Source organism: Cricetulus griseus, chromosome 4, assembly GCF_003668045.3.
Source record: "Cricetulus griseus strain 17A/GY chromosome 4, alternate assembly CriGri-PICRH-1.0, whole genome shotgun sequence".
NCBI lineage: Eukaryota > Metazoa > Chordata > Mammalia > Rodentia > Cricetidae > Cricetulus > Cricetulus griseus.
The window spans coordinates 131,839,956-131,851,956 of NC_048597.1; the positions used below are offsets into that span (position 1 = coordinate 131,839,956).

At 37.7% G+C, this 12,001-nt stretch overlaps 1 protein-coding gene across 1 annotated transcript in view; it reads right to left on the bottom strand.

The window, feature by feature from the left end:
- The window catches only part of LOC113835255 (mucin-16-like), a 153,608-nt gene that overhangs the window by 11,763 nt on the left and 129,844 nt on the right, over nt 1-12,001 (bottom strand). The window contains exons 64-73 of the mRNA XM_035444198.1: nt 11,094-11,159; nt 9,536-9,657; nt 9,385-9,443; nt 9,087-9,259; nt 7,992-8,027; nt 3,722-3,787; nt 2,727-2,848; nt 2,578-2,636; nt 2,272-2,444; nt 1,014-1,049 (exon numbers count right to left, since the gene is read on the bottom strand). Of these exons, the coding sequence (XP_035300089.1) occupies nt 1,014-1,049; nt 2,272-2,444; nt 2,578-2,636; nt 2,727-2,848; nt 3,722-3,787; nt 7,992-8,027; nt 9,087-9,259; nt 9,385-9,443; nt 9,536-9,657; nt 11,094-11,159 (912 nt within the window). The remainder of the gene's footprint in view (nt 1-1,013; nt 1,050-2,271; nt 2,445-2,577; nt 2,637-2,726; nt 2,849-3,721; nt 3,788-7,991; nt 8,028-9,086; nt 9,260-9,384; nt 9,444-9,535; nt 9,658-11,093; nt 11,160-12,001) is intronic.

Sequence of the window (12,001 nt, forward strand, 5' to 3'; positions counted from 1 at the left end):
GGGAACAAATGCTAAGAAGGTAACTGGACAGAGAATGTTGGCAGATGGATAGATAGATGGACAGATATAGTTAAATACAGACATAGGGTCCAGTGGGTGAATATATGAGTAGGTACATAGATGAATGCACAAGAGAGTAGGTGAATGGATGGATAAGTAGATACATATACACATGAAGAAAAGACAGAAATAATTCCAAGCAGGCAAATGGACAGAAGGAGGTGATTTGTAGATAGGTGGACAATTTGACAGATATAGAGATAGGTAGACATATGGATGGGTAGGTGGGTGGTTGTCAAGCTGTATAGATAGTTATGTATGTATATGTATGTGTTGGTAGATAGACAGAGAAAGCAAAGAATTAATTAATGAAGGATAAGTAGGACAATGGGTTGAAATATTGATGGATGGATACGGGGGATGAAAATGGATTAACAGATGAACAGTAGAAGGAAAAATAGAAGGAATGAGGATAATACATGAGAATTGGCAAGACAGTGGGTGAGAGGATAGACAAGTAGATATGTGGATAGATATATGAGTATGTATGTGGATAGATAGTTAGATGGAAACGCGGTGCCTGAGGATGAATGAGTAGAAAAATGAAAAAAAAAAGAATAGCTAGGAAGACAGAGGAATGGGTCACCAAACAAGAAAAAGTGAAAATTTTGCCGAAATCATTTAAGTATTCATTAGAATTTTCAACTTAATAATGAAGCTCCTATGAGGGGACATTTTATTTTTTAAAAGACACAAACTACAATCTTCATTTGAACTCAGCCCTGTAATTCTACAGGCAACACTTATATAAATATCTTCCTCAAACCAAGAGGAGTGAAGAAAAATCAGAAATCTAACACTTGAACTGAAATTCCAAGAGGCCAGAGACAGCAAATTTTTTCCACTAAGGCCATAGTCTCTTTCAAGAGACTGGATTATTTTAGGACAAGTTTCCTTTAGACATGAAGAGAAATGTGTGGACCAGGACATAGATAAGCTAAATAGATACATACTTGTAGGAAATCCTTCTGCACTATGTTCATTGTAACCTATAACACAAAAGGCACACATAAGGGGAAGAAACAACAAGGCCATATACACTATGCCTTGGTCCATGTGGGACAAATACAGATGCACATCTTTGAATTATTTAGCAACTATTTCTGTTCCATGAGATAACATAAATGTCAACATGAACAAGAATTTATTGGCACTTCAGCCAGATCCAACACTTATTTACCACTTCTAGAGCCTGTTCCTAACAAGAGCTTCCCATAAGATCTATTATCACATCTCAATCCCCACTTTTACCTACTTACCTTCACTATCATCTTCCCTTGTATTCTCCCTCTATCTATTCATGCACTTTATGTTTATGGAGTACTTTATGTATGTGCTTGCCACAATTCTATTTGAAGAATATAGTGCTGAAAATTTTCTGTGCCTCACTGTAGTTTACATTGGGATAGACTGCATATATAGTTTATTTGTCTCTGGTGTCTTGCTTAATGTTTGGCTCAGATGCTCAACAATGCTGATTAGACAATATATTGAAGCTTATAAATTATGTATTTTATGAGGGATAAAGGACCATATTTGTCTCCCATTTTCAGAACTATAGTGAACAGATCAAAACTAAGATCATCAAAATTCTGACTAGGAATAAAACTATTGTAGGAGTGTGAATTCCCCTTTAACTCTTTTCACTTCTCATTGTTAAAATGAGGGTAATAGATGGAAAGACAAGACACCAACTCTTTGGAATGGAGGACACAATCAATCTTGAACTGAACTGGAACACTGCTGACTGGTGTACCTTGTAGCAGAAGGTAAAATGATGTACTCAATAATTCAATTGTGGCATGACTATTATGGGTATTCAACTGACTTTGGAATGGATTTTGGAATTGTTTCAATTGAAGTAATTTATTTCTGATATTTTAAGTCTCCTAAAAACCTCTGACTGAGAAGGTAAATAGCCCTACATGGAATATTACTTTGTTTTTCCAAAAAGACATGGCATCAAACTGCTTTGTAAATATACATATATTCATAACCATAGGCAATGGCATTTCAGGCTTGATCAAACAATCATGGTGCAGAGAAAAAATGCAGACTCAAGTTGTTGAGAAAGACTCTTGAGAGCTCAGGCATAAAGAATACATTTACAATATCTCTTCTGAAGTTTAGAGATATTTTTATATACTCAGAAGCATATGAAAATAAACAATGGATAAGGATAAGTCATAGCAAACTACAGAGCATACACACCATTGACAAATAAATCATCCTTGTCCAGTGAGTAGTTACCCAGCTGGGTGATTCCCTGGGTTAGATTTTTTAGCTTAGAGTACAGCTCCTGGATGTCCATCCAAGGATGTTCAGGGTCATGCTTGTAGGCACAGATGGCATCCACACCAGTGGCTGTTCCATTCTTCTTAGGTCTAGACAGAAGGATTATGGAGACTTTAGAAAAGACATAATGAAGATCAGAAGCAGAAAGAAGGAAGGGGGAGGATTGAAATGGCAACAATAAGCAATGGTCATTGCTGGCAAATGGACAGAAAGTGGACTCACTTGAGGATATCCAGTCTGCAGCTTGAGTTGAAGGAGCCATTCTTGAACAGTTGTTCAAGCTGTGATGGGCAGAGGGAAATAAAAACAGGTGTGGATAAATGGCTAATAGGGGACCAATCTCCCTAAGGCTGCTGGTGTAAGTTTCTCACCAGGTGCTGCAGGACACTCTTAGTTGAGCTGAACACAGTTGAGGCATTGCTTATATTTGATGCATATGGAAGGTTGGTTATGGTGAAGTTGATTGTGAGGATCTGCTGATGGTGTCCCATAGCTGCAGGTAGAGAAGAGATAGAACTGAGAATTTCACTGATAAAAGCAAAATCCTGTTCTCACCAGTTTGTCTTCCATTTCAGTCTCCAACGGCATCCCAAAGTATCTACAGTGGGTCCAAGATCTAACACTAATGCACAAACTGATGATGGGAGGAGGGGAAGCATCAGGAAAGGAAGGAGGGGGAACTGGGATTAAAATATAAAAAACTAATTAATAAAAATGGGTAAAAATGTATAGACTGTGAGAGGGCCCATGTGTTGAAATAAACTCATATTTCTACAACTTCCTTTAAACTGTATCATTAATCACAGCAACAGAATGTAACTTACAGCATTCAATTTGTTTTCCAATGACTTCCAAGTCTCATTTACACATCCATCCTGAGCCTACCATTATGCCCCAATAGGTTGAGGCAGGACATATAGAGGCTGCACTGGGAGTTGAGCATTATGTTTCATGGAAATCAAATTCCTCCCAAATCTTCCCATTCAAGGTATTGTTGTTGGTCACTGAGCCTTTATACTGAGATCTTCATTTCCAGAAACATTTCATGCTTTATTTATCTGTATTACTATTACTCATCCTAAGAAATTCTGTTCATGAGGAATTTCCCCTTTCTATATTATGTTATATGCTTGTTAGAGCCATTCCCCAACACCACAAACATCCAAAGTATTGCAGTAGTCTACTTGTCTCACACACCCTTGGCTGCATGTAGACAATCACCCATTTGGATTGTTAGACTGATCTTTGAGAATATGAAGATCACTCTGTTATTAGTATCTTCATATCCTGGTTTCCTAGCTGTATCTGGTAGACAGGTGGTGGACAGTGGATCTATTCTAAGACAGACAATGGGAGCCCGAGATACCTGTTGTAGTTTCTGGGTGCAGAGATGTAGATAGTGAAGGTAGAGTAGTGGTGCTTGGCTCAGGAGCTGTGGAAGGGATTGCCATTACTGAAATCCTCATTTCCAACAACATTTCATGATTTAGTCATCTGTATTGTTTTCACTGATCCTGAGATTTTCAGTTCAGGATGAGTTTTTTTTTTTTTTCAGAAAACTTCCCCTTTCTACATACAAAGAGTGTATTAGTGAGAGTAATTTTCTGGCTATGGTCAGAGGGAGAACCAACATTCACATGTGAACCATGAACTAAACTGAAAACAGATTTTTGTGAAAGTAGAAGTGAACAATACTATGAGTGGAATTAAGTCAAGATATAGTGATTAGTTACCCTCAAAATTATGAGCAAAGACACAAATGTATTAGGAAGATGGAATATGGAAGGGGTAATTAGATGGGTGGATGAAAGGATATATAAAAAGAGGGTCAAATCAGAATTCAAAAGAATCAAATTACAGATAGAGACAAGAAATAAGACTCGAGAGACTGAAGAAATAAGATAATAAGGCCAACTGGGTGAATGAACTTGATGATAGGGAAACGTGTGTGTGTGTGTGTGTGTGTGTGTGTGTGTTTTGCGATCCTGTGTATGTGTGTGTGAGTGTTGAAGGTTCAAAGGAGATGATAGTGTAAATATGTGGTGATGTCTTGCTTGTACAAATAAAGCCTGTCTGAGGGTTGGGGAATGGATCTTGCCACTACCTACCAATAGAGTTCTGGATGCCTGTACAGTCAGGCAAGAAGTGAGATACCTAGGTAGAAACAGGATATAAGCAGGGAGAAACAGGAACTCGCTCTCTTGTCTGTTGAGACACTAAGGAAATAAGGTGTGGCCATGGCTTGGTACATTCTCTGACCTTCAAACAGGCTTTATGTGTAGATGCACGATATCACCACAAAGGTATATCGATGGGTAGCTGATTATTAGTAGATGGGAAGGTGCATGGGTGAGTAGATAAATGCTGCTTGTATGGATACATGAATGGATTGGTTTGTGAATTCACAGATGATGAAAACGTAGAAAGTGGATGATAAGCAGTCAAGCAAACAGAAGAAACAGGTGTATTAACAGTTGAATGGACTGAAAGACACATAAGTTGTAGCTTTCAGTAGAAGAGTGTAGAAGAGTGGCTTATCATACAGGCTGTGAATATATGGATATATAGGCAGGGATGTGGTAGATAAAAGTTCAGGTGGATCTATGTTTGACTGAATAGAAAAATAAATAAAGCCCAACCTGGAAAATGGACACTAGTTTAGATTTATCAATGAATGTGGATGCGCTTATGAATGGAATCCTGAATAAAGGAAGGAGAGAAGGAAGAAACAAAGGAAATAAAAGATAGGAGAATAGATGGATGGATGGGTGGATGGATGGATAGAATGATGAATAGTTGGGTTCATGGAAATGGGATTTCAGTGCAGGAATAACTAGAAAATGGAAGAAAAATAGCTGGAAAGGTAAATGATGAATAAGCTGGTGAATAACCAAAACTCATCTCAAATTGATAAATTAATATTTACATAATTCCTGGTACCCTGATCTAATTTAGGAGAAACTGGGGAATACACTTGAACTTACTGGCATGGGAAAGAACTTTTGGGACTGAACCTGGAGAGCATAGTCTTAAAGACTAATAATTAATTAGCAGTTCCTCATGAATCTAAAAATTACTCTACAGAAAATGATGACATTGTTTGAATGAAGTGGCTTACTGTAGAATGGGAAAATTCTTGAGTTCCCATGGGCTCATATATTAGAATGCTAAGTAACCAGTGAATGGAACCCCCCCTTTTCTTTTTACAGATTTATTAATTGATTGATTTTGTATACAGTGTTCTGTCTGCACGTATGCCTGTAGGCCAGAAGAGGGCACCAGATCTCATTACAAACGTTTGTGAGTCACCATGTGGTTGCTGGGAATTGAATTCAGGACCCCTGGAAGAGCTCTTAAACTCTGAGCTATCTCTCCAGACCCTGGGAAAATTCTTTATACCAGCTAAATATCTGATACAGGGCTATTGTCTAGAATATATAAATAAATAAAAAGTTAGCCATAAAGAGATCAACCCAATTAGAATTGTGTCATGGCTCAGATAATTCTCACTAAATGAAATGTAAATGGTGGAGAAATATTTAAAAAATGTTCAACATCTCTTAGTATCAGGGAAAATACAATTAACACTTCTTTAAAATTGCATCCTATCCCATCATAACAGCTATGAAAAAAGCAAAATAAAAGAAACAAAAAAGAAATGACAACAAATGGCATCATGGATGTGAGGAAATAGGAACAATTATCCACTTCTAGTGGTGGTACAATCACTACAAAAATAAGTGTGGAGATTCCTAAAAATGCCAGAAATAGATATACTATGAGTACAAGCTTTATCTCTCTTGAGAATACATTCAAGTGTGTCTATAAGGTGCTATGGAGTAACATGTTTGTCCATGTTTATTACCACTCTAATCTGAATATCCAGGGAATTGTAGCAATCTAAATGTCCAGCAACTAATGGGTAGATATTGAAAATATGGTAGATTTACGTAGTATTTTTAAACTGGTAAGAATAATACAATTGCCATAGTCATTGTGAGTTTATATGTATCAGTCCCAGTGTATCTGGAAGATACTATTTCCTTGGAATAATTTACAATCCTTTGACCTATACAAGTTTAAAGCAGAGAAAATTACACCACTGAGATTGGGACTGGACACAAAGTTCCACACCTAGCCAAGGAGCTACATGCAATTTATACCTGCCTATAAAGGGAAAATAATTTTTTCTAGAGTTTGTCACTGTGTATATTAAGCACACTCAGAGAAGGATTCATAGTTTGAGAATGGAAAATGGACACCACAGTTGTTTTATTTTTAAAAGTGATAGGAGATGTTTGTTTCATTTTCATTTGTTTTGAATTTATTTGTTTTGTTGATTATTTTGATTATCACTTTTGTTTCTGCAGCACATAGGGGTAGAGAGAAAAGAGGAAGAGAGAGGAAGAAAATGAAGTTTAGTGAGCCAGGAAGTAGGGAGGACCTCAGAGCAAAATGGTCAGGGGAAAATGTCATCAAAATAAATTGTGGAAATTTTTAAATAAAACATGGCAGAGTTAGGAAATGTGCAGGTAATTGGATGGAGCTGGAAAAAAATCATGAGTGAAGTAACCTGGAAATAGTGAAGTCATATTTCTTTGATCATTTGTAGATGCTAGCTTTGAATCTTTAGATTACTATGTTTCATTTCATAGGATATGGTGATATTAAGGATTCAAATGAAAAGGGAATGGTCAGATGTAGAAGAGTTTAGGATGACCATGTAGTGAGGGAATACACGGAGGGATAAAAAAAACATTAAGGGCATTCAAAAAAACACTAACACTAAAGACACTTCCTGAGATATGTGCATACACACATAGGAAGAGTCTAAATGTAGCTGCTATATAATGGGGCAACAGTGTCCATCTAGACACAACAAGATGAGAAATAATATACCCAAATGAGGAATGAATTATTCTTTTGGGAGTTGCTGGTGAGTGATTTAATATAGATTCTCAAAGATTACTGCCTATTGCCAATATTTTGGTTTACCCTCCTGAACTTCTTCCTTAGACACATTTGCTGAAGATAACACAAACTTGACCCATAGCAAATGGAGAGATAAGTCTGTATTCAGCTGTCAGTTTCATCCCTTCTGGCTAACTTTAGAGTGCTAGAAGGTGTTATGCATGCTACTGGAGGAGAAAAGGAATCACCAAACTTACTCAACTATTAACCCTATGGGCTACAACAGTGACCAGCCTGGTAACACTAGTCCAACTGATGGAAGAGTGTAAAACTCTCAAAGAACTAATACAATATAGAAAAAGTAAAGGAGAGAAGGGAATTTTAGTCAAAACAGCTAAATATCAGAATTTGCACCTTGTAAATAAAAACCCTGATGTGGACATTTCTTTTTAGGAGACATATATTAGATAGTAACCATCTAAACTAAGCCCCATAATTCTGTAAATTACACATTTACAAATATTTTTATTCAACCAAGAAGAATATGAAAAATTCAGAAAACCAACATGAGAGCTGCAGTTTTAAGAAGAGAGCAATTGCTCTGCATCTGGCCTTCATTGATACTCTGACCTCTGAAGACACTGGAATGTATTTGTCTCAATTTTCCTATGAAAATAAGAAGAAATGAGGGACCAAGACCTAGGTTGGTCTAAATTGATACATACTTGCAGGAGGTTCTTCTGGAACAGGTTTAGTATAGCCTAGAAAATAGAAGATGTATAAGGGGAAGGAAGAGCAAAGGAAATAATGCTACATTCTTTGGTTCATATGAGACCACACCACATTTATATATTGCTGAACAACCATTCATGTTGTAAGATAGGACAAATGATCCTGAAGATGAATTTCCTCATACTTAAACTATACCCATATCGTCACTTATATCTAGCATGTTGTCAGTAAGCTCTTACAAACCATATTTTCACAGATATGATCATATTCCCATCTATTCTACCAGTATGAAGCAATCCAGAAGATCCTTTCAGAACATTTTTATTGCAAGTATTCCAATATAATTTTTAGTATATAGAACAAACAGAAAGAAAAATACAGCGTGTTCCCCATCACTATAACATGAGGAAACTATACTGATGAAAGATGTTTGTTCTGTGTATCAGGAATCAGCTATGCTATATAGTAAATCCTTAATGTAAAATGATAAGAGTGTGGAAATGGTACAGAAATCCTTGAAATGGCTCAGTGAAAGAGACTATATATAAAAAGTAGCACATCATAATTTTGATTAAGAGCTCAGTATAGGAAACAGGCAAGTCCCTTTTCAGCTCCATGCTTATTTTTTTTTGCTCAATTCAGAGGAATGTATACATTATAGCTCCTTGCCCACATCCTGGGGTATTACTGTTACAATGGCTTGTCAATTGACAAGACATAGAGTCATTGAACTGACAATTCTCTGGATATATCTGTAGCAAGTTTCTATGTCTGGCTGATTAGGATAGAAAAACAAGTGTAAGTAAATGTTGGTTTAATGAGTATTGGGATACATTCCTGGACTGAAGTAGAATGAGAAAGGAAACTGAGCAAATATATTCATATCCCTCCATTTGTTGACTTTGTACATATTATAATCATATTCCCATAACTCCTTACCAGACTATTCCTGTGTACTTCTTGGATTTGAATCAAGGTACTAAGAACACAGGATGATGTGTACAGAGTAATAGCAATATTATTGATAGAGGCAGAAAATATAAATGATGCTCAGGCGCATTCCACAGCAAACCACAGAGAACACTCACCGTTGATATATAGACTCTCCTTGTCCAGGGTGTAGTTGCCCAGCTGGGTGATTCCCTGAGTTAGATTTTTCAGCTCTGAGTACAGCCTCTGAATGCCCATCCAAGGATGTTCAGGGTCATGGTTGTAGGCACAGATGGCATCCACACCAGTGGCTGTTCCATTCTTCTTAGATCTAGAGAGGAGAGTGGAGACTTTAGAAAAGACATAATGCAGATCAGAAACAGAAGCAAGGAAGGGAATGAAATGGGAACAATAAGCAATGGTCATTGCTGGCAAATGGACAGAAAGTGGACTCACTTGAGGGAATCCAGTCTGCAGCTTGAGTTGAAGGAGCCATTCTTGAACAGCTGTTCAAGCTGTGTATGGGCAGGAGGGAAATGAAAACAGATGTGAATGAAGGGGTCCTATGGAATTAATCTCCCCCAGGCTGCTGGCATAGGGTTCTCACCAGGTGCTGCAGGACACTCTGAGTTGAGCTGAACACAGCTGAGGCATTGCTCATATTTGATGCATATGGAAGGTTGGTTATGGTGAAGTTGATTGTGAGGATCTGCTGATGGTGTCCCATAGCTGCAGGTAGAGAAGAGAGAACTGAGAATTTGTTGATACCAGAGAAAAATCCTGCTCTCATCAGTTTGTCTTCAATTTCAGTCTCCTATTACATCCTGAAGTATCCAATCATTCACAGCCTACCCAAATTCTTTTTTTTTTTTATTTTTCAAGATAGGGTTTTTTGGATTGCTTTGAAGCCTGTCTTAGAACTTACCCTGTAGACCAGGCTGGCCTCCAATACAGACATCCACCTGCCTTTGCCCTCTGAGTTCTGTGGTTAAAGGCATGTGCCACCAACACCAGCTGCTACCCAAATTCTTCACTACACATCACCCAAATCACCTTTTCTTAACATGACCAGAATACATTTCCTGCAGACTTAGGGATGCTCTGTATAAAGGTGTTCTCTATCTAGATCAATCAGAGCCTCATTCTGAAATGAAAACTCACAGAAGGATGGTCTATACCCCATTCCTTTGCATAATTCCATATGCACTTCCAGTGTCAAGTTTGCACATTAAGACTTGACACTTGGTGTGGCTAATAGTAGTCACATGCTTGAATAAGAATTGAAGAATTGCTTCCATCAGATTATTTGTGGCAATATCAGTGGGGGGAATTTCTTGATTGCCATTTCATGTAGCAGACACAGTCAATTATGTGCAGCATCACATCCAGGAAGGTGGGAATGGGTTGTACAATAAAGGTATGTGATATGAGACTGAAATCAAGCAAGGAAAGAATGTTCCCCCGAGCTTTGCGGTGTATTCTCTCTCTAGGTTCCTGCTTTGAGTTCTTAGTTGGCTTCCCTGAAGTATAGACACAGACACCCCCAAGCTGCTTCAGATTAAATCATTAATCATAGCAACAGCATGCAACAAAGATCATCATTCTAGTCATCTTGCAATAACTTCCATTCTCATTTATACATCCATCCTAAGCCTACCACTATGACCCAGTAGGTGCTGAGCAGGACATGTAGAGGCTGCACTGGGATTTGAGCATTATGGATCATGGAAATCAAATTCCTCCCTTTTCTTCCCATTCACTGTATTTTTTGTTTACTGAGCATTTATACTGAGATAGATACTCATTTGGAGGATTATTTCATGCTTCATTTAACTGGATTACTCTTACTCATCCTGAGAGATTCATTTCATTAATATTTTTCTCCTGAAAGTCTTCCCCTTTCTATCTAATGTTATATACCTGTTAACCACATCCCCCAACACAACAAACATCCAAAGTATCACAGTATTCTACTTGTCTCACACAATCTTGGCTGCATGTGGGCAATCACCCATTTGTATTGTTTATCTGATCTTTAAGCATATGAAGATTACCCTGTTCCTAGGATCTTCATATTATGGTTTCCTAGCACTGTCTGGTGGAAAGGTGGTGGAAGTATGGATCAATGGATCTAATGCAAGATAGGCAATGGGAGCCTGAGATACCTGTGGTAGTTTCTGGCTGCAGTGATGTAGATGGAGAAGGAAGGGTAGTGGTGCTTGGCTCAGGAGCTGTGGAAGGGATTGCCATTGATGAAACCTCATTTCCAACAACATTTCATGCTTTATTTATCTGGACTGCTTTCACTCATTCTGAGAGATTCAGTTCAGGATGAATCTTTCAGAAAATCTTCCCCTTTCTTCATACAAAGACTGTTCATAATTAACATAATTTTCTGTCAGAGAGAGAACTACCATTTATGTGTGAACTGTGATCCTACCTGAAGAGTGATTTTGTGATTGTAGAAGGGAACAAGACTTTGGGTGGTATTAAGTCAAGATATTGTGATTAGTTATCAGCTAAAAAGATAGCAAAGAACACAAATGTATTAGAAATATAGAAAATTAAAGGGTTAAATAGATGCATGGATGGAAGTATATATAAAAGGAGGGTCAAAGCAGAATTCAAGAAGAATCAAATCACAGATACCTTGGAAAGACTGAAGAACGGAGACTATAAAGGACAGCTAGGTGAATGAACTCGATGATGGGGAAACGTGTGTGTGTGTGTGTGTGTGTGTGTGTGTGTGTGTGTGTGTGTGTGTGTGTGTGCGCGTGTGTGTTCATGTGTATGTGTCTGTTTGTTCTGATGGATCAATAAGGAGATTATAGCATATGGATGTGGTGATATCTTGCTTTTACAAAGAAAGCCTGTCTGAAGGTTGGGGGATGGATCTTGCCAATAGAGATTGGAACTTATACAGACAGGCAAGAAATGAAATATCTGGGTGTAAACATGATATAAGGAGGGAGAAACAAGAACTCACTCTCTTGTCATCTGAGACACTAAGGATATAAGGTGTTGCCATGGCTTGCTCAATTCTCTGACCTTCATACAGGCTTTATTTTTACAA